Source organism: Seriola aureovittata, chromosome 15 (assembly GCF_021018895.1).
Source record: "Seriola aureovittata isolate HTS-2021-v1 ecotype China chromosome 15, ASM2101889v1, whole genome shotgun sequence".
In the NCBI taxonomy this organism is placed as follows: domain Eukaryota; kingdom Metazoa; phylum Chordata; class Actinopteri; order Carangiformes; family Carangidae; genus Seriola; species Seriola aureovittata.
Window position 1 is genome coordinate 17683693 of NC_079378.1, and position 23391 is coordinate 17707083.

Here is a 23391-nt window from a genome sequence, read left to right on the forward strand (position 1 = left end):
GTGGCAGAGCATGGTCAATGGCATCAAAGCTCAACCTTGTTTGTTCCTCATCCGACTCACCCCAGCTTCCAGTGCAATAATGCACTTGCAAATGGTACAATTAGGTTTACAACTGTATTACGACTGACAAACAGTCCCAGTATTCTGAAACTCCTGACTCTTTGCCTTTGGGGCACGACGCTTATTACCCATTATAAACACAACAGATGACTAACTTGCACAGAAATAATTGTCAGACATGGAAAATCTTACAATTTTAACATTCATCACCAAATACTTTTAAGAGAAATTTTATTTTTTTATTAAAAAAAACACATACAATCAAAACATGGTGTATAAAAGACGGTCACGTAAGCTTATTCCACCTACAGTAGAATGTTACTGTTGTATTTGTCATCAACTACTCTGATGCTTCGAGGCAAGACTAAGAGCCATCTACTATATGAAAATAAGATCCCAAAATGTAAATCATAGTCTTCTCACACTCAACCAGAATCATTTCCCTGGGTGCTGATTTGTGTGTTATATTTGAGCACCTGACACCAATCAAACTCTTCAGCTTCCCAGAAAGCCGAACCTCTTTCTCTTTCCCCCATCAGTGACCACACAGAGGCAGAGTGGTGAGGTGGTGTGTTTGGATTAGAGCGCCCAGTGTTGAATGAGAATTTGTGACTCAGCTTTTCTGGTCTTTCCTCAAATGATTTACCAACCAACAACTGCAAAAGCTTTAAAGTAAACATTATTGGTGCAACAAAACGAGATGCAGCCGTTTTGATGTAATTCCACTAGGAGATTTCAGAGACATGAACTGATCAGTCAGCAATCATGATTATAAAACTAGGCAGAAAAACTAGACAGTGATTCTGACACCAACTAGACACCTGATTGTGTAATACCATGGAAAAAGCCATTATGTGTGCAGTTGATCCACCCAAAGTTAGAAATACATCAGTCTATTGATGGTTGGAAACAAGGGAAGAAAAAAAAAATGGCACAACACACTCACAAGGGGCTGATCTGTGGTTGCTCCCTGTGCTTTAGGCCATAGAGAACAAGACTGAGAATTCCACTCAGATGAGACCTTCAGCATCGTAACACACAGGTTGAAGAGTTTCCAAGTTAGATCCTGTTTTAGTTGATGAAACTTACAAAAAAATTGAGTGTGCTGGCACAGTTCAAAGCATTCTTACACAAAAATCATGAGGTTTTATCTCATTTCATTCTCTAATATTTTTATTACTAAGCTGCCACGTGGAGTAGATACATGTGCAAATATTTCCTTTTCCTCATCACTATTAATGTACGAAATAGTTAAAGTAACCCGAATATAATACAATGGAAAAATAAATATTTCTGTGGAAGCAAGTTGCAAAGGGACCCTTTCTGCTTTTGCACATGCTGGGTGAAGAAGGTGCTATGGAAGCAACCATGAATGGATGCCGGTCTGATCCAGCAGGGAGCATAACCAGTACAAATACAAAGGACGCAGTGGCTATTTTTACCCAAGAAAGAAAAGAAAAATCACTTAAAAAAAAAAGCACCCAATTCTAACTAAATCCAAGAGTCGAAGAGCCAAAAAACAGTCAAGACCATTAAAAGGAAGCAGGGAAAACATTAAACATTCACAGGCCAAGGCCGTTAAGAGGGATATCACTATGGTACTGTATTCTACTGACCAAAGTCACTGATTCCCAAGTATTGCTTGTCCCCATACTAAACTGGTCTTGTTTCCAGCCACAGATAGAACAAAATCTGAATGATGTGAGCTCTGAAAACTAAGGCATGTGGTTGTGAAGACCAAGTACTAAAAATGTTGACATCAGTGACCTTGAGTGATACTGTATGTCTCTCACTGTAGTTGAGAGTGAACTCGAGAGTTTTGCTGAATTACTTGTTGAGAAAAATGAAAAAAAAAACAACAACAAAGAAATAAAAATATGAGCACCATTTTTTGGCATCTCCACATCCTTCTTTGGTGACTAAGAGTAAGAAAAGTTGTCGGAGGGATGAAGAGGAGTAGATATAGTGTTTTAGTACTGGACATGAAACACACAGGACAAGGAGGAGAAGAGCAGTGCCATGTCTTCAAGTCTCCTCCAGCGAGCAGTAAGGCCGAGGTGAGTTAGTCTAGTTGGAGAGGGTCTGTGTTGAACAGTAGCTCTGTCCACCAGGGATGAAAACTCCTTGGCAACATGTCATGAGCACCAGCCATCAGTTTGAGAGTCATAAGCAGTCTCAGATAAAAGGAAATCACCACATACATACATATATATATATATATATATATATATATATATATATATATATGTATATATACATATATATACATATATATATATATATATATATATATTATACACACTTGTACAAAAAGAAAGAAAAAAATCCCTGAAGTATAACTCATGTTTTGTATTGAGGTTTGAAAAGGGGCGACGTGTCAGTGACTCCAGCCCATGAGGTGGCTGACACGGGCTTTCTCAGTCATACGCCGTACCCGTCCTGAGCGGGACATGCCCAGGTTGAGGGGGTCTTCTTTCGACCCATGGCCATCATCCTCTGAGTCGTCCCTGTACAGAACTGTCCTGCGGCCCTGGTTGCGTGTGTTGACTCGCCGAGACTTGCACTGGTTGCCTCTCGGATTGCTGGCTGCTGCAGCTGTCGCCGCTGCAGCCCCACTCTGTACTTCATCAGAGTTGTCCTCATCATCCTCCTCCTCCTCCTCCTCCTCCTCCTCAGGTTCCTCCTCCTCCTCGGGTTCCTCCTCCTCCTCGGGTTCCTCCTCTTCCTCCTCCTCCTCTTCATGTCTTACATCTACCTGTTGCTGCTGTTCCTGCTCCTCCTCTTCTTCTTCTTCTTCTTCATCCATTTCCTCATCTTCCTCCTCTTCATCCTCCTCCTCCTCCTCCTCCTCCTCCTCCTCTACTGGTGGCTGCACTCGTGCTCTTTTAGGTCTCTGTGCCATGTCCTCTCCTCCTTTGTGTCTCCTTTTTCCTGAGGCCGCCACCTTACCTTTAGCTGACAGGTGTACTGACAGGCAGGGAGCTTTGCTGTAGTCATGATCTCCCCCTTCCACGTACTTCTCCCCCTCAGAATCAGAGCTGTTCTCGCTGTCTGATGATGACGAAGAAGAGGATGACGATGAGGTGGAGGATGACCCTGACAAGGAGCTGTTGGATACAGATGCCTCCTCATCATTGTCAGACTGCAATGCTTCTTGCCCAGGGCGCTGTCTGGAGCCATTGCTCAGATGCAAATTAAGCTGGTGCCCTGATCCAACACAAGAGGACGGTGACTCATTTCTGCATCATAACTGTTAACGTCACATTAAAAGACGATGATACACTTTAGATAGAATGTATCTCTTGTGATACCTGACTTCTTCACTGGAGTTGATTGGCTGCGGGTCACCCGATGCGGCCCTTGGTTTCTGCCCTCGCTGCTTGTCCCTGAACTTGGGGAAGAAGGTTGGGTGTCCTCTTCCTTTGCTACACTACTGCTTTGTTGAGCTAAAGAAAAGAAAATGTGCTAATTACCCATCAGAACTGTAATAACAATGACGTGATCACCAAACAGGTTATAATTCATGCTGTGGGGGACGTGATGACTGTCCCCCTCATACAATGACAATCTATTCAACAGCTATTGAGATATTTCAGTCTGCATCAAAGTGGTGAACAGACTGCCCAAACACTGCTCGCAAAAGTGTAAGTTGTGCTCAGGCTAGAAGAAAGCCCTCCAAGCAATCTGCCCGTGCCGATGTACGGCTGGGAGAAGAAGACATTTGTCTGGGTAAGGAAAATGGTGAAAATAAGTCAACCTTACTAAACAGGCTAAAATAAGCTTTTGCAGACTCAGACTTGTGTCAGGGTGCGTTTCAGAGGAAATCCTGTAAGTAATGTGATTATTCTTCTACTAAATTAAGGTCATTACCGTTTTGGAAGAGTAATGATTTTTAATTTTCCAACTCTGTTACCTGTGCAACAATTACAGCAAGATTCAGCAGAACAGAAGGAGCTAAACAACACACTAAGCCACAATAGTGAGTCTTACCCTGATATGGTCTCTGAGAACGATTCTTCGTTGAGGTCTGGGATTTTTTTGGCTTTGACACCTTCCCTGACTTGTGCTTCCCTTTAGGACTGGACATAAGGAAACAGACAAAAGAAGCAACATTTCAGAACAATTATCTACATTATATGATAATTTAAGGCTTTGAAATATGTTTTTACAGTAGGACTAGGACTTATTTTTTAACAGAAAGTACATAGAAAAGGAAAGAAACCAGTTTTTAAAAAATATTTATAAAGCTGGTTCCCAAATGTAAAAAAGGCCTTGAGTTAAATGTTAAATGCAGCACATCTGAGATATTTTCAGGCATTGCGGACAACCTGTGTAGACTGGAATGAAATAGATAATTTGATAATGTAGAGGGTCGAGTGACAGCTTTGTGAATGAGACTCAGTACCTTGGGGATGGACTAACAGGTGGGGAACTGCCTCCGTTGTGCAATCTGTTCCTGTAACTGAGCCTCTGACGAGCCCGCCGTTCATTCTGAAGGGCAGACTTATAGTCAGAGATGATGGAGATGATGTGTTTCTCAAAGAAAGCCGACAAGCTGAGGGTCATGGTATAGATCTAGATGTAAAACAAGAAAGTTGTAATGAAACTATTACACTATTACTTTTATAGACTTAATGCAGCTATATCACATTACTTTTTTAATCAAACGGATGCTACTTCACCTGCGATTTCTTGTTAGGTGTGTATGCTTTAGAGTTGCTGAAAATAAGGCGGATGTCTTTGGCAAACTCCATCGGGTTTTCATAATTCCCTGCAACCAGCGTCTCTGACACTGTACCCAGATCCATGGGAGTGTCAATGATGTCCCGGTAGTCCTGAACAAAAACAAAATTCATGTACACAGGAGATTAATTTTAATTTGACTATTTCTTTTAACTCTATTTCAAACGGTATGAAGTGTTTTCTGGCATCTGTGGACTTATAACTGCAAGTGATGGATTGTTTTACCGGATACTCAAAGAGATCCACAGGCTGTCTGAACGGTTCTGAATCAGAGGAGACTATCATTCGACGCAGCAGCTCACGACATTGACTTCTCCATGCTTTCACATCCAAAACCACACCGCGCTTCTTAGAATTCAGGTTGGCTCCCTAGCAGAGAGAAAATGATATTAACGAAGACTGGAGCAACTGATGATGGTTTTAAGTATGTGATGCTCTGAGATAGATTGTTGAGATACACTGGACTCTTCTTACCCGATGTCCCGTAGATGTTCCTGGTGTGTCAGAGTCGACGTCCAACTCCTGCAGAGGAACAAATACAAGCGCTAGTGATTATTTACAGCCAACACATTAATTTAAAAAAAAAAAAAAAAATTTGAATACAACTCTCTCACCTCAGCTTCTCCTCCACTGCTGATCTCACACCTCAGTCTGTGATACAGATCCAAGATGTCTGTGCAGCTCTGGTCCCTACAGGAGACAGAGGGCCATGGAATCAGACTTGAGTATTGGTCACTATTATTCCAAAAGGCTTATTTCCAGAGTCTTACCCGATGTAGTGCAGGAGAACGTCAGTCACCACCTTGGCAGCTGCTACAATGGGGCTCTGGGGTTCGTTGAAAGTGCGGGCATTGTGTTCAATGTAACGCACCTCCCACATTAATGCAGAGATTCGCCTGCAGCAGAGAACATCAGCATTTGAAACTCAAATGTCAGCACTTTAACATCAGGAATGTGAATCCAAGCTGAAGAAAAAAAATGTCTAGGTGAGGTGTTCACCTGTAGAAGCGGTTCTCCAGTCGTTTGCGGATAGTGCTAAGGTCAGTGGGGTAAGCCACCACAGTGCAGTACAGAGGGTAGTCCTGTAGATTTACAGGTGATGCAAATGCCTTGGCTACATCTGCGGGCAAACAGAAATAAGATCAAACATGGCAAAGATGACTTCACAAACCCTAACTGTTATCATCCCTTTGGTGACCTACCCAGTGTAAGAAGCTGCTCAATGCCATGGATGACTCTTTGACAGTCTTCATCCCGTGTGTGAGCCCCCCATTCTCCTTCCTGAGGGGTGTAGAGCAGAGCCTTTAGCTCCTCCTCTGCCACCTCAACCCCATCACCAACCTGTTCTGGCAACGCAGCTGATGGAGTCACAAAACGTGTCAGAATTGAAATGAAGCAGTATTTAGTTGATTGCTCAACACATACACAAGGAAGAAATGGCTATGAATTACAGATGATTGTTAGCAGCACAATTCTGCTAAAGTACTTTATAGGTAACTAATTGGTTATATTTTCATAGGAAAACCACCTATTAGTTCAATTCCAGGCATTAGAATGTAGTAACAACATAAAGCCTCCATGTTTAAGTGACAAAATGTTTTTCAATACATGATACATTCAAAATATAAATGGCCTACTTGGTTTTATAATTATGTCACAAAACAAAACAGAGTCACTAGAAAAGGAGCAACAAGTGGTTTCAAATCCTGGGGTTTGGTCTAGTCTTCAAGTGGACCTTTTCAACTGTTAACTGTTCAAGAATATGTAAGTGGCCATTATTATAAACAGTTTGAAGTCTCAAAATACTGAAAATAAGCCCTTTTGCCCAGAAAGTACACAGGCCATTTAAGAGAAGGATAACGATCAATTATTGAAGTGTGGGGTGTTTTTACGTATGATTTAATGATCTTCCTTATGACTGGAGCACAACTGATGGAAATTTGATTGCTCTGTACTGTTTTTTTAAATTATGGTTGTTAATTGTGTTTTGTACATTTTTATGCCTTTATTTGATAGAGACAGTGAAGGCCGACAGGAAATGTGGAGAAAGAAGGGGAGTGATATGCAGCAAATGCTTTGGCCGGGCGGGAGTCGAACTGGACACTCACTGCTCAGGGCATTTACAGCCATGTGGTATGTGCCCTTACCACTTATCCATCAGGTCGCCCCATTTTGCAACATTTTTAATGTATGCTTGTATTGTTGTGAACTCATTCTCTCAGTATACTGAAAAGGGAAGATTTTTTTTTATTTTGCTATACAGCCCTGGTTCTAGATTCACAACCAATGTTGTTGCCACATAACGCTCTGTTTTTATTACAAGGTGGAATTCTCATGTTAATACTACTAACCTCCCTCAGGAATAGGCTCCATGTCCCAGGGACTCATCTTCTCCCGCTCACCATTATCCCACCTGATGAAAGATAAAGAAAAAACATTAGTTGGTTATTCAACCAAGCTGTGTGCGAGATTATAATCGCTTATCTGATTTAACTTTAATGAGAAGTGACATTGGGTCAGCAAACAAGAACATGATATTAATAGAAAGCAGTGTTGATACGTTATGTTGGAGTAGAGTACTCCTCCTGCAGCCACAAACACTGCAGACACACAGACGTACTTTACTGCATAGCACTGAAACGGGCTATCTGGATACTCTGGCTGCAGAGGCTCCTGGTCTTCCACTGAGCCAAACCACCAGGCATCGTCAATGATGCTACGGAACCTCATACCTGTAGACAGCAAAGCGGGGAAAGGGATCAAATATAAGTGAATGACAGCACACTGTCCACAACAATGAACACGAGTGGTAAACACTTCACTTCAAAAGAGATCTGGGGACTGACTGACCTGGTTGCCAGTTGTGCTCTTTAGCTTCGTTATAAAACTGCTGCAATACCAGAAAATCTATGACATCAGGCATGTCATGGTACCTTGGGAGTGTGGGAATGAAAAAGTGGTGAAATACATACAATAAAACATTTCAGTTTTAATCTTGTATGTACTGAAAATAAATGCTCACTTTAAAGAGAAAGACTCATTGGTCATCTTCCCTGAGACTGGGTCCAAGAAAGACAGTTTTAGGCAGCAGAGGGTGGGAGGCCCCACTTCATACTTGATACCAACCACCTTTACAGATTCCTGGTCCTGAAGGGGCAGAAGAAAATCCAAAAAAGGTGTAAGACTCAATGAACGAGAGCTTCTCAGATATAAAAATGAAGACATGTCATGGCTGCATACAGAGGTACACCTTTTACATGTTTAACAGAATATATTGCTGTAGTTAATTTGACACAAAGTCAGATAATGATGGCGAACACTAATGTTGCATTTAGATTCAAGATTCTTGCAACCCCTGTGCTCCACAAGCTGTTTTCATTCACAAAAAGGCAATGACTTGTGGGACATTGTGGGGAAAAGGCTTTGCAGAGGGATTCTGCCAATTTTCGTACATGGCACACTGCAGTGGAAAGTGGGCATGACCGTCGGTTTGCCAGTTTCTCAAATAGAACACCTAAGGGCCTGTACGCAACACTGGCTTTTAAATGAAACTGTGCCTCACCCTGAGATTCAGTCTGTTCCACGGCTGTTTCTGAGGGTTGATGCTGTAGGCCTTTGCCCTGCGGACAGCCCGGACGTAGGCCTGATGCCCCTGTTTGAAGTAGATGAGCTGTGGGAGGACAACAGAATCGTGATTAAAATATATGTAATGTACTTTCCTGTTTGATGTTAAAGTTACAGTCTGTACCTCATCTCCCATCTGTGGAACAAAAGGAGAGCGGTGTGGAATGGTCTCCATGATCCATGATGGTGGCAGCCACTCTTCTGCATCAAGTCCAGCCAGAGAGGAGGGCTTCTGAGTACAGACAGTTTGTTAGAACACAACGCTAAAGTACAGAATTCCTCCTGTGCCTTGTGCTCAGGCTGTAGTGAGACAGCATTTAAAACCTGGAGCACAACCAATGCTTTTCCGCAAAGACATGTTTTCTGTGAGTATAGGAGCTGCAGGTGATGTCAGCTCACCTGTTTGGTCTCCTTGGGCTTCTTCTTCTTCTCATTTTCCCTCTTCTTGGCCTCCTTTGCCTTGTCATCACCTTCTTCCTCCTCAGAGCTGCTGTAACCTGCGGGCTGTACAGGCCTCCTGGTTGGTCGCTTTGGCGGCTGGAGGTTGATCCCAGCATCGGCTGTCCAATCAGAATACTCACTGGAAGAGTCACTAAGAATGAAAGAGGGGTGTTGTTAGGTGGGTGACAATTGTAATTGTAATTACATCTTGAAAACACTGCTCCACCAAAGGTATTTACCTGGAGCTACTTTCACTCTGCCACTGAGCTTCACCATCGGAGGCATCGCTTTGCTCCACCTGTTCTGCTGCCTGTCAACACAAAGACAGAAAACACCTCTCTTATTATGAATGATGGTTAATAGATGGTGCTTGTTTGTGGCTTCATGATTCTTTTCATATTTTGAGTGATTCAACAACTTTTTATTTTCAATCAACTAAAATGGCAGTTTTTGAGACTTAATAAAACTATTTATAATTTCTGTAATTTCATTTTAAAAACATCATAAAATATCATATTAAATGTATGTAAAAATCAGTAACTTTCAATTCAGACTACTGACAAACTAGTTTAAAAAAAAATTCTAGATACTACAACGTACAGCACAATTCTTTATGTAATGTTTGGATATGTAGAGTAGAAAGATAGAACATACATCTCCATCACTATCAGAGTCTATTTGGCTGTCAGAGTTACGTCGGGTGCTGGAATTTCGACTCCTGCTGCCAGGACGGCGTACTTGAGCTGAGCGGGTCTGATAGGCGTGCCGCTGCTGCTTTTTCTTGGTCGGCCGTAGCGATCGAAGGCGGGAGGTCAGTGGATCATTCTACAAAGTGCAGGAGGAGGATGGGAAGTGAGGAGAGCAAGAATGAATTGGCATAGACAATATTTTTGATTCTGGAAAGCAACTGTCAAGTGGAGAATAGCAAACCTTAAGTGCGCAGGTTACCGGTTTCTTCCTCCTCTCTGCATTGTATAGAGAACATTCTATGTCGCCTTTGGCTTGTCTGCACTCCTCGAAAACTCTAAGAAAAAAATATTAATTTCCATAATCAAATGTACACAACTACTAAAAATAAATATATATGTATACAAAAAGTTGTTTGTTTAAAAATCTAATCTAAACTCTTTAGCGTCTTTAAGTCTGATAAAATTCCCTCTGCCTCACCTGAAGATCCCTTGTGGCACTTCAGTGACCACCACCCTGCGGCTCCAGGCCAGCAGGTCCCTCTCAGTAGCCACTTGACTGCGTAGGCCGTTATGCTGCATCTGCCACAGCCCGCCCACCTGCCCACTTCTGCGTGGTTCAACAGTTGGAGAGGAGGCCACCACCTCTGCTGCATCATCCGCTAAGAATGAGAAGAAATTTGTCATTATGACTTCAGAAATACAGCATTTTTGACAATAGAAGTAAATAACATTTAAAAATCTAGTATCCACACAATGCTCATGCTCATAGTTTTACAGTAAATCAAAGTATTTTATAGGCATAGTTTATGGCACAGTGAAACATACCCTCTGCCTCTTCGTCCTGCTGTTCTGCATTCTGGCGCTCATCCTGCTCGTTCTGTAACTGTCTGATGAGATTGTCCAATAGGCTTTCTCCATTTTCTGCCGTTTGCTGGCCAAGTACCTGCTCAACCAACTCTCCGTCACCTAAACCACACAAAGTCAAACTGTGTCAGTCACATTTTCTAAATTAAAATTGTGCAAGCATTCTGAACCATACACATAATAAGGGAGCAGTTTTTACTGTTAGCCATGTATCCTAGCTGAGGTATTAGCTGATCCTCCTTGCACTTCTCTCTTCCTGGCACCAGGCGCTGGTAGTTAGGAGGGTGAGGATTCCCATCAACATCCACCAGGAAGGGTGGAGGCATTAGGTGAGGAGCCTGCTGTGTCTGCTCATCCAGGACGTAGTTATTAGAGTCCCGAATAAGAGGTCGGTAGTCCGTGTGAAAGAACATCTGGTCAGGAATCTGGAGTGGATCAAGAGTAAATGTGTGTTGATAATGAGGTAATAAAGGGTAAGTTACAACACAGTAAGTTAACCACATATACGCTAGGAAATTATGAAATATATCTTAAGTATGTGGCAAAAAAAGGCTTTGTGCAGTTACCTTCTCATATGGTCTGCTGCAGCCGAAGCCAAAGATGAGCAAATGGCCGTGTGAGTCAGTGCAGGCAAAATGCTGCCCATCAGCTGAGAACTTGCAGTCAAAAATAGCACCGTGGCCTTGCCCTTCAATCTGGAAACCAATATTTTAATATGAATTATGTGATAGTGTAAAGAAACACTACTGCTGCATTATTCTCAGTTGATTAATTACCATGTTGAAGAAGTTGCGGATCTTGGCTCCTTTGGACAGGTCCCAGATGTAAATGTTGCCATCATGGCCAGCAGACAGCATGATGCGGGAGTCGAATGGGTGAGCCTCCATCACAAACACCTCATCATCATGACCCTTGAATAGAAAGAGCACAAACATTAAGGGCTATCAGTTTGTCAAACGCAGCTGTTTTATTTATTTATTTTTTCATCTTGAAGGAGCTGCACAGTAGAAATGTCCACTTCAGCCACTCACAGATAAAACATGCAGCAGCTGTCCAGAGGTTGTGCTCCACACTTTGAGCAGGTAGTTTGATACTGCTGTGATGACCGTGCTGTCTGCGCGGTCCCAGGCCACCATGGTCACAACCAGCTTGGTTTTATCATCCCCATTAGCAGCAGTACTCCTGAAGGAAAATATCCCGCAAGACATGATACGCTTAGAAAAGTACACAGACAGAAATGGCATCTGGAAACTCGATATTACTCTTTACTCTATTACCCAGGAAGCCTGGCAGCCATGTCTAAAGTGACGCTCTTCCATTCTTGTTGCTGGTAATGCCAAATCCTGGCTGTGCCATCACGACTGCCACTCACAAACCTTAGGCTGAACACAAATACATGGATACACATTTAACTGCCAGAGGCTCCAAAACCGCACAAAAAAGCAGACTGAAGTTCATTCAGATCTCACACACACACACTCACCTGTCACTGTTATTGCTAAACTGGACGACTACAACTTTATCCTAAAAACAGAAAGAGGAGATATCCAAGTTACACAGATCTTGTTTAAATTAGGTTTTAAAACAGAATGCTGCTGAATGACAGAATTTCAGAATGTTTCTTACAGTGTGAGCATCAATCTCAGAGACTTTCATGGGAGTTTCAGCACCAAGGTAATAGACCCTGATCATGTGATCAGTGCCACCGGTAGCCATGAACATACCACCTATTAACAGTGAACACAGAATGAAATGGAAGTGACAAGAATACATTCAGTCTACAAGAACATTAATATATCTATGACCTGTTGTTCTGTCGCCATTTATATGTTCAGTATATGTTGATTATATCTGCCCAGTGAATTGTATCACACTATCTAAACATTTTCCGTTTTGTAAAGAATGTTTTTTTTTAAAGTTACAATATCCCCAATACATCAGTGCGGAGTGGTCATCAAAACAACTTCCTTTGCATAATGTATAATACCTCATTTCTATGTCAGCAGTTGTTCTGTTCCTCAAATGACATCCTCACACTGAGAGTTGTGTTAAGTTAATATTTATGGATAGAACTACTGTTGATACCACTTCACTTTATGAAAAGTACATCTAAATATGAGATGTTACCAGGCAGGGAAATACACTTACCACTACTGAAGGAGGAAGTGGAGACCTGTACTCCTGGACGTGATCGCTCAACAAACTTGACTGGTTGATCACTGAAGAAAGAGGAGAAAAAGAAACTCTGTAGTTCTTGATGAAATATTATATAAAAAAGTAAAAAGCTAAAAAAAGAAATTCAAACACTTACTTGAATTTCATGCTGAGTGAGTGCCACTTCCAGAAACACACCATGCCGTCTGCACCTGTGGAGGCCAGGTACCGTGTTGTCCCTTTGACAGCAGGACAAAACTAAAGGGAGAGAATGTCAATGTTGGTTAGTCACAGGCAAGGACTGACAAGATTTAAAAAATAAAATAAGTTCAAATAATTTTGGACTTAAAGTGAAAGTAGAAAGCCTGAAAAAAACGTCCCAATCCTGGATGTTAACGCTAAACACTAATTTGTTTTAACTATTCCTTTAAAGTGCATCGGCCTCACCTGTATGGATGTAATGGAGGCAGCATGGGCCTGCAGAACAGTGATGGGTGCACAGGTACGTAAACACCACACTCTGATGACTTTGTCACAGCTGGCCGAAGCAATCAGAGTATTCTCGTGATTGACGGCCATGTCACAGATCTCTGCTGAGTGGCCACGGAGTGTTGCCAGGAGCCGGCCATCATCTGTGGCCCAGATTTTCACCAGGCAGTCATCTGAACCCTGAAAACACAAGACATTGGCAACAAATAAATGAGACGGTTTCAATAGGAGATAATGTACATCCGACAGAACTTCTTGCCAGGACCTGGAAGCATACATTTACTTAATTCAACCCTCATGAAAAAATACCTGAATTGCAGTATTATCTTTTGCAACATTTCAATAGTTTGCATAGATGTGATTTGATAGATGGAAACATAACTAGTGAGATATATTAGATAAAGTTGGGTTTCAATGATCATTGCTCACCGTAAATATCCGACGACCAGTGCGGTCAAATGCTACACAGTAGACTGAGGAAAGGTGGCCAAGGATACGTTTGTGTATCTTCATGTGTTGGTAAGAGGAAGATGGCAGGACCTGGCCAAAACGAGCTGTGCCTGTGGCCTGACGTGCACCCATGATGGACACTTGATATAAAGACACATAAAAATGATTAATATAAACAGCTTTAACTTAATTGGTCTGGGGGCATAGGTTCTCTTAGTGGGTATAAATTTAGAAAAAAGGTTTCACAAACCAACACTGGGAGCATTTCCATTGCTGAATGGGGGTTCTGGGGGACGTCCTCGGTGGAGTGCAGCAACAGCTGAACCACTGCATACTTTGTGGCTGCAACCTTAGTTACACAGGTAGTTTGTTGAGAAATATTGTTAAAAATGACTGACTATTCATTTGGAAACAGATCTATTGCCAACTCACCACACAACATTTAAAAAATTACAACAGTATCAGCAGACGGGATGTGCATTGACACAGACAGAAAAGACCTGATGAATGGGAAGAAAATACTCACTTTTTGTGGAACGAAGCAAGGACTGTTTTCCCAGGCCCAAAAGTGTTTTGACTCCAGGAACACTAGGTGGTACCTCCTTCTCTATTAGCGGGCCTATCCGCTGACAAACACGAAGCAGATAATCTGCAGGAATGTGCTGGTTCAAAATCACCTACAAGAGTCACAGACAGCTATTACAAAGTGATACATCATTTAAAAACAGATACCAAAGCATTATAATCTCAGTTGCATTCTCAAAAATGGCTAGAACAAATAACTAAAACTTTAAATTAATAAAAGGAATTCCAACTTATTGCAAAATATTTCAAATTATCATTGAAAGTGACTGATACTGGATGTTTGAGGCAGGAACCAATAGATGTTTTAGAGATTTTAAAACCTGACAATGATATATCAGTTATTAGTAATTTTTTAATGAAAAGACATCCCTAACGTTTGTTTTTAATAATTGGGGCCATGGTAAAGATTGTCAGTACTCTATGTGGAGAAACCATGTAATGGAAAGACTTTCTAAATTATAACAAACATATCTTCAGCATTTCTGTACAGCAATTTCTTGTTATCTATCAGCACATTCAGCAGACATATATAAGAGCATTAGCTCATGGGACAAGCTAATATAAGCTAATATAAGCTAATATTATCCCATATGTTGGCCCAACCAATTTATCCATCTAGCTTTATTTAAAAGTGACATTTTGTTTTCTATTTAAGAAAATCTAAATTGTGGGCGTGACTGTAAAATATCTGTTGACATACAATATAAAACCCTTTTTGGGTGTAACCTTCAAAATTTCAGCTGTCAAGTAAAGTAGTTTTTTTCTCTTCAATTGCCTCTCCATGAAGTGAAGTCCATGAAGCGAATGAGTCCTATGAATTTCTTTAAGAAATTAAACTGCAACATAAACTCGACACTGCAATAAACCTTCTGTGATTTAAGTGAATCATTTTACAGGTCGGTTTATTTTCTAATATTTACAACAAACATAAATTCTATTCGAAAATTCGAACAGCTGTGAACTATTACACAAGTATGTAACTATCAACTTCTTCAAAAATCACTTGAATTTTTTCTTTAAATTTGTTGTTTATACTTGGTCATAATTACAATTTGCAGCATGGTTTTGTGATGTAGTGGGTTGAAAAACAATCCAGAGAGAGGGGGAGGGACATACGAGAAAGGGGAGGGGCAGAGATCCTCATAGCCAATCAAAAGAGCCTCTTACTGTTGGCTCGAAACTACAACTGTGATTTTATAGGCTCCAACAGAAGACTGACAGCTCTCTGGATATGGTTAAGCCTATCACTACCGGTCCTCGTCTCTTTTTCCGCCTGCTAGTTCACACAATAGCAAAGCCTGTTTATAGTTATTTATCAACAGACCTGTACTAATAGAAATGTTAAAATGTCTTCTAATGAACATAAACACACTATCAACGCGTCTGTTCTGCACAGTTAATTGAGTTAAAAATACAGGCATCTGCTAATATGTAACTGTCGATCAAAATACGAGTTGTACGCCTCAATTGATTAAAAAGTTAATTATGACAATTCACACTCACCCAGTCTTGAAAGGTCCGTTTGTATTTCTGCCCGTCCCAACTCCATCGCTGAGGGACCAACTAAAGTTAAAAGACAAGCAATTGAGATATGGCACTTTCGTCCCGGCTCGCTGACACGCTCCTTTATCTAACACCACCCAAATAGATTAAAAAAAATGTAGCTCCCAAAAGTGGCCAGATAGGAAGTATTACGGAAACCAGACATGAGAATAAAGATAGAAAGGTGCAGCTGAACCTACCTCGTACTCCTCCAGCTCCTCAACCAGAATCTAACAGAGAGATACAGTTAGCGTTAGCCGCTAGCACCAGCTGCTTATTTAGACATTTTAAGACCGACATGAGTTAATATTTCGCTTATTGAATACTGTTACCTGTGCTGCTTTTTTACAAGGCCCAGACTGCAGAAATCTGGCAATGAGGTAATACAGTTCTGAAAAGAAAGAGAAGCGTATTAGCTTGGTATTAACTACTGTTGAGCCAAGCTAACGTTAGCTAGCTACGGGATGCACTCGGTTACTTAGCTCGCTAGCTGACACACAACTGCAAACTGTGTAAATACAAATGTTTTCTCGCGTATCAAAGGTAACCTCAGCACTCACCAGCTTCAGTCTGTGAACACTGTTCTCTTGCCATCACTTGATAAGACAGGCGTCATTAAGATAAATTGATATTTTAGCTTGCGCGTTAGCCGCCGGCTAGCTAACACTAGCTAGGTATGTGTAGCTAAAACAGGCTATTCAATGGCCTCCTCCTTTCTCAAGTTGTTCCAGACCACCTGGTGCTTTGTGCTAGCGCCCTCCAGTGAAGCAGTGCATTACTGAACGGATTGTTTTCTTTGTCGAAAATTAATATATACGATACATATTTCCATAGATAAACTGTGCCGCTAACAGTTTTCAGACAGAAATTAGGTGTCATTTTTAGGATAAATAACTACATTTCACTGCTTTTGTTTTCGGGAAATTCAAGAGCTAAAAAGCTGAAATAAGTTTCAATATTTATCAAAAAAATTATTTGTTTTGTAGGTAGCCAGTGTCAACTTGTGAATGAAAAAACATGCATTTAAACATGAACGCCAAAGATAACAACATGGAATTGATGGGCAAATGGGAAATCTTATTTACATGTTGGACACATGGATAGTTAACAAAAAGCTTGTCTATCAGTCCATTGTCAAAAAAAAAGAAAGAAAACAATAACAAAAAAGACTGCATTCCTGTTTGAAACTAGGGCGTTATTTGGAGGCTGTCGCTCTGGGGATAGCATCTGGGTTTAATTTTGGAAGAGGCCTCCTCGACCTTATTGGTAACAAAGAAAAGGTGCAGGTTATATTGTGAAGTGGTAAATCATACATCTCCAAGCTTAGTAGCAGAAACCAGATCACCACTGCAAAATTTCCAGTGGTTTAATCTATTAGAATTGGACTTCATGATTCATATGGGGAATTGAACAGCATGGATCTTCTATATATTGGATCTTGCCACATCATTCTAATAAAGTGTTACAGAAAACTCATGAGGAGCATTTGTAGTCTTTAGTCTTGTTTTACTACTGGATGGATATTTATTCATACAGTTTGAGAAAACGCTGACATGCTTGCTTTATAATCTACAAATGTTATGTTTGCACATTGTCGAGGTAGAAATTTCAGTATATTCAAATATAGGTCACACATAATAGCCATACTTGTAAACTTAAATGGAACATTCTTTATAATAGTAGTATATAATTCATTAAAAATCACAAAATAACATAAGTTCATTTACCACTTCTGAATGTGTGATACTACACTGATGTTGAACCCTGCATACTGCAAAACCCATCAATTCCTTGAAAATCGCAACCTGGCAGAACAAGTAAAAACAACTGAAAAAGCTACTTTTTCACTGTTTTTTTCACAGACATTAATTTGCTTAAACATAAGTAGTCATGGAAATCTTGAGAACATGTCTCGACTAACAACCAAGGGGATGTCACTAGTGATTTGGAAAACTGAAAATAAATGTTCTATGATTCATGGTTTTTTTTGTACTTATCTGACACTGGCAAAAAGTGTGTGTGTGTGTGTGTGTGCGTGCGTGCGTGTGTGTGTGTGCGTATGTGTGTGTGTGATAAAGCTTCACATATCAGGAAATTATAGCTGTCATGTTCTGTCTGAAGAAGATAAATTGTGAGATATTGAGCACAAAGTGCAAATCCTAGCTTATATACATTTTTTTCTAAAATAGTTTTTGAATACCTATAACCTTGTGCGGCAATTGTGTCTCTGCAGAAACTCGAAGGTAAGTCATGGAGAGCATTTATCTGGTTAAATGGTACATTGGCTTCTCATATCACAAATGTTTTGTTGACTGAAGGCTGCAGACGTGTTAGTAGCCTCAATAGAAATTTCCTCATTTTTAGAGCTGTCCTCCCTTACCTGTTCTCACTGCTGATTGGAGCTACACACACCCACACAAAACTGTACTAGTATTCAGTCTCAACAGACTGCAAGACCTCTTTGTGCGATTCTTCTTTTTCAAGGACCCACAAATCTGAATTTTTTCAGGCTTTTTGGAGCATGAAAATGGAGGCAAAAACACCAGGTTTAGTCTTCTTAGACCTCCTGTACAAGTTTAAAATAGAGTCCCTGTGCTTGCCTGCATGCAATGAGAAGTTATGTGAGTAGCTCTTATGATATAGTGTAGTAAAGCTGAGTCTGAGTGATGCAGAAGTGATCAGTGGCATCAACAATCCAGGCCGCTGCTAAAAGGATCAGACTAATTTCAGCTCACACAACACAACATGTTCTGTATCCTGTGCATGAATCAGTGTTAGCGAGGGAAAGGGAAAAATTGTTGTTTTCTCTTTTTAAAGGAAAATTATGTGCAACAGTTTGCTGACTCACAAGCCCTCACGCATATTCTATAATCTTTCATTAATTATTATAGTATGTAAGCAGTCAAAACGTGTTCACCTCTGACTATTGTAAAAGATTAAAATGTAATGGAGAAATTAAAGAAACAATGTGAGACATCTTATCTTTTCCAAATGATCAACATAATGTGTTCATCCTGAGAAATATGGGCTTTTTGAGGTGGGGGACTGTGGAACATTGGACTTTTGAATCAGTTCTGCTCTCTTACATGCTCTATAGTGACAACATGATCGGTGTCTATCTTGCACACAATATCCCAAGTACAGCAGAAAAAAACGTATTGTAATGATGTAGCTCATGAAAGCTGAAAGCTGGCACTTTTAGTGCACCCTGGAAAGTACCTGTACCTAAGTATTATATTTCAGTACTGTACCTTAAGTAAGTACTTTAAAATGTATATGCTATGCCAGTGTTGCAGGTAGTGGGAGATCCCTTCCAGGTCACAATAGGGTTTATAGTCACGCCTACTTCCTGGTTTTAATTGTTTGGGGAAGGCTATATATTAACCCTGATGCTGCTGCTCCCTCTCTCGCTGCTGCCTGGTGAGCCTGTAGAGTGCTGTCTCTGATCCATGTTTGCTCTGTTGGTTATTTTGTTAGTTTAGTTATTGTGTTTTGTCTAACTGTCTGTTTAGTTAGCTGTTTTACTTAGTTTTAGTGTTTGATACAGTGCTTTGCACTTAGCCTTTGGTTTATTAGGTGTTTTCTTTTAGTAGTTTCTTTGTACACTATTGGCCCTCCTGGCATTGATTGGTTATTTCCCCCAAGAATTTGCACCCCTGCTGTGATCTAATGCACGTTTTTCTGTCCCTGTGCGAATGCTGTAGGTGCAGCAGCGAATATAATATATTTAATAATAATAAATTTGTATTCTTGGGGGAAATCCTTGTCTCAGTCCATTTCTTTTTTCGTCATCCGTATCATTAAGGGATCTGTGGACTAACTGGTTTTACTGGGATATTAAAGGGGGTCAGTGGCACCTAATTTTTTTTCCACGGCCCAGCCACACCAGTTTATACTTCCACTCCATTTATAAAGGACATATTGTACTTCTTACTTCACTACATTTGTAACAACTTACTGGTTACCTTGCAGATAAAAAAAAATCTACATCAACATACAATGCATCACATATAAAATCTGATTGTTATAAATTAAACTATTCAACAGAAAGAAAGTAAATAAAATTAGATCCAATACATCAAGCTACAACACAAAAATGCTACTTGCATATGAATGCATTAGTATTAACAATCCAATAATATATATATGCACAAATGTTATCCCTTGTACATTGTGTTGATAATACTTTTACGCAAGTATGATTATTACTGCAGGAATTTTAATTATGATGGAGTATTTTTCATTGCAGTTTAAGGATCTGAGCACTTTCCACCACTGGATTGCATCGAGTGACCTAAGGGTGGCGCTAGAGAGTGTGTTAGATTATGTTAAACCTGGGGTATTGATGCATCTCATCACATTTGACTTTACATTTTCGGAATTGATTTTATAAATCCAGGCCCATGTGACAACTTGTGGTGATGGCCTATATCACGGCCTTTGAGAGTATGACTCACAGCATGGCATGAGTCACACAAATCACAACACATCAATGTAGCCTACTGCACATGTATGGAAACATGTCCAGTGCTTTAACCTACTGAGCTTTACATGGCCAGGTAAGGTTAGTATAAAGCACCTTTTTTTAAAGACAAATATTCGTCATTTATTATTCATGTGAAGGGTATTTTTAAGTATTATTTAAACCCACTTATAACACACACTCAAGCTCACATAACTTTATAGTCGTATATAGCTCGTGGGCGGGACTCTGACTCTGGACACACGCTGCCTGCACAGAACTCTTCAGTCAGCCTTCGTCAGTGACAGGGAACGGGAAGCGTCTTGATAATCGCTCGGTCAAATGAAGATGTAAGACGTGAGGTGTGTATGTGGGCTGGGCTGGATCAGGATCTCCCCCTCAACAGGCGGAATCCTATGCACACCGATAGCAGTCACACTGAGTCGGCAGTGCAGTTTCATCTCTGGGTAACTTTTTGGAATGTAGGACGTCGGGGGTATTTGCCGGTTAAAGCCCCTTTTCCCACATGTGTGCGTCTGGATTCGTCTAAACCGTATTCCACAGAATAAGGTAACTTTCCAGCTTTGTGTTATCCGATCTAACGGTTCAGTCCACAACGTTCGTTTCGTTACCTGTAACGGTTATTTGTAGCTTAACGTTAGCTAACATTAACAAACTCCTTATCGCGTATGAAAGGAACACAGTTTAATTAAAGTTGTTTCTATCCCACAGTCTTTACTCAGCTTAGTTTGCTTCACAATAAATAAAGCAGCTGTTCAAAAATAGACATGTTTGGTCAGTGGATGACATTCAGTTTGTCTCCCACTAACTAGCTAATGCAGGCTTTTACAGTTAGCCAATATCAAAATAATGTTTAAATGCCCGTTACCCACAGGTACATAATATTTTTTGGCAGGTTAAATTACATAAAACTTTATTTAGACAAGCAGCACTGTAACGAACCACTGTGTGCCATTGAGTGTATTTTAAGAGGATGACATTTTCTCTGGTATTAATATTGTGTGAAGCTGTGTGGCAACTAATTGAAGCTGGACCCTATTAATGAAGCGTTGTTGGGCTGCGATGGAGCTTAGTATGTGTTGACATAGCTGCATGGAAACCAGCTGTTGGTTTGGGGTATATTCAGTCCAGGCACATTATTACATCTGAAAAATTAATACATATTGTATGATTTGAGGAGAGTTAAACATGACCTAAACCCTTAGGCCTATATGGCCTAAATGTGACAGGGTAATGCACAAGGTGCTCTGAGATTTAAAGAGAAAAAAATGCTACTTAGGCCTCTCCAAATTAGTTGAATTAAAATCAGGTTTTATACACATATTAATGTCTGGCTGACTGTTGCCAAGTCAATGGGAGCTGTGCTGCTTTGTTCAAGGACCTGAAGCCAAAACAAATGGCTGTTGTTGAAAAGAGTTTTGGAAGTCAAGTCAGTGTCCAAATGATTATCCTGTGTCTCCATCTACATATACTCATGTTGAGGCTTGAGCCATTTTGCTTGCTTGCTGTGTCAGTGCCGAGGTTGGCCCAGCAGACATGAATAGTGATGAGGATGTGTGCTGACAGCTGAGTGGGACAGGAAGGGCTGTTCCATGACTGACTGAACTTGGGTGTTCAGCACCATATGCTCCTTTTTATATCATGCTGCTAAACATTTGGGCCAGCCTCATGACTCATGTTATCTTCTTCTCCTTTCAGCTAATTTTTTGTCCTGTCTCTACAGTAAATCTAATAATCTGCATTTATATCATGGGCTAGATAAATTGGTTTAATTGATTTTGGTATAAAGTCTACCCCCATGAAACAGATGTCAGAGGTCAATCATGTTCCTTATCCTTTCTGTACTGTGACTCCCCCCTATTGACAGCTACCTCACTCACTGTGTGGACACCTTTTTACGCCACTTGCCACCGTCTTGGCAATAAACCAAATTTACTGAACTGTAGACATTACCAATCTTTTAACAATTATGTTGCAGTTTTTGTGAATAGCTACAACAACCATGTGACATAATCAGGAATTCAATCAACCAATCAGCCCACAGTCCAGTCCAGTCCAGTCCAGAAGTCCAGAGTTTTTCAAGTAGTCCTACTGTCAGTGTCATATGTCATCCCATCACAATTATTAAATTTGTTTAGTTGAGGGAGCAGGCACCTGCGTCAGTGGTGCACTGTCTATGCAGTCGCTGTTGGTATTTTATGTTAACCTAGAAACTCAGAAGAATAGTTTGTGGGTATCAGGTTGTAAAGTTTACCCGTTTATAGTGTGGTGCACCTAATACATATATTGTGATGACACAGAGAATGTGAAAAACCCAAGGCATTGTTCTGGTGCCACTCAGCAATCCTGGCAGTTAATGTGAAACATTGTAAGTCATATGAAGAAACTTTCTGACTCATAATTTTGAGTTTGTCATTAGATGTATCTCATATTTTTTATAACTATGACTTCACATAATTATGACTAATACATCATTACTACTTGTTGACTTGTCACTATTGTGAAAATCTTTCTCACTCAATAGTATCACAATCCTCTTTACAATTTCTGATTTTCTCCCTTTTATTCCTTGTTCTTTGTGGCATTTACTTTCTTCATGTTTTTTAATTTTACTCTACTCCACTGCAGATTTAAATGCAAAGAATATCAGTTTACAGCATTATATTTCACCTTTAAGAGTAAATTGAGCAAGAGGCCTTATGGGGATTTCTTTTTTTGGGACACAACTGTGATCATTGGTATTCTTTTTTTTGGCTTAAACAGTGCTGTGTCTGGGTTTTTGTATGTTTTTGCTGAAACTATGCTGTGGTGAAGGTTAGTTAACTGATGACACACAGCTCCGTCTCTGATGTTACAGAGCATGTTGTGGGGAAAGTAGGTTAGTGGGCCATGTCCTGCAAGCTTAAACTGAATGCTAGTCTGAATATTGCTAGAGCTGCTTAGTGTGACTGGGCATGCACAAATGGTGCAGGTCTGTGCAGCTGCAAAGGGATTATTTCTTCCCTCTGTCTCTTTAAGAAAACAGAGTGACGCTCCACATAGAATGAATGTTGAATGTTCAGCCCATGTTGATTCATCACAAACACACATGAAATGGAGTGAAATCTAACGTCACAGGTTGCAAATTACTAAACCCTGTCTACCTTAAGCATAAGTGGTCTCATCCCTTTGTGTGTGAGCAGCTCATTGTTGTCGTTAACATTGTGTCAGTATTCATATTGTACATATTCAAATTGACACCAGTGTTTTTTTTTTCTTTTAGAAACA

The 23391-nt window shown here is 40.4% G+C and overlaps 2 protein-coding genes across 3 annotated transcripts in view; one reads left to right on the forward strand and one right to left on the reverse strand.

The window, feature by feature from the left end:
• Positions 1 to 274: 274 nt before the first annotated feature.
• On the reverse strand, positions 275 to 16441 carry brwd3 (bromodomain and WD repeat domain containing 3). 2 transcript variants are annotated; one of them, XM_056397960.1, is made up of 40 exons: positions 16202 to 16441; positions 15974 to 16032; positions 15842 to 15871; positions 15603 to 15662; positions 14041 to 14191; positions 13765 to 13863; positions 13494 to 13654; positions 13023 to 13244; positions 12733 to 12833; positions 12570 to 12640; positions 12048 to 12148; positions 11905 to 11945; positions 11699 to 11803; positions 11453 to 11603; positions 11198 to 11332; positions 10988 to 11116; positions 10621 to 10846; positions 10383 to 10523; positions 10036 to 10216; positions 9799 to 9892; positions 9523 to 9693; positions 9108 to 9178; positions 8827 to 9019; positions 8552 to 8656; positions 8366 to 8473; positions 7826 to 7950; positions 7654 to 7736; positions 7424 to 7535; positions 7155 to 7216; positions 6006 to 6161; positions 5803 to 5923; positions 5574 to 5699; positions 5418 to 5493; positions 5278 to 5325; positions 5029 to 5172; positions 4743 to 4895; positions 4466 to 4635; positions 4051 to 4139; positions 3372 to 3506; positions 275 to 3267 (listed from the first exon to the last, which is right to left on the reverse strand). In XM_056397960.1, the coding sequence occupies exons 1-40, from the start codon at positions 16233 to 16235 to the stop codon at positions 2438 to 2440; spliced, it is 5370 nt and encodes a 1789-aa protein (XP_056253935.1). In that variant the 5' UTR covers positions 16236 to 16441; the 3' UTR covers positions 275 to 2437. The 2 variants fall into 2 exon arrangements, with proteins under 2 accessions (XP_056253935.1, XP_056253934.1); XM_056397959.1 differs by having other exon boundaries at positions 8552 to 8659; positions 16202 to 16440.
• A 3980-nt stretch (positions 16442 to 20421) lies between these two features.
• Positions 20422 to 23391, forward strand: part of npas2 (neuronal PAS domain protein 2) — a 43357-nt gene continuing 40387 nt past the window's right edge. The window contains exon 1 of the mRNA XM_056396913.1: positions 20422 to 20673. The gene's annotated coding sequence lies outside the window, so the exon portion shown is untranslated. The remainder of the gene's footprint in view (positions 20674 to 23391) is intronic.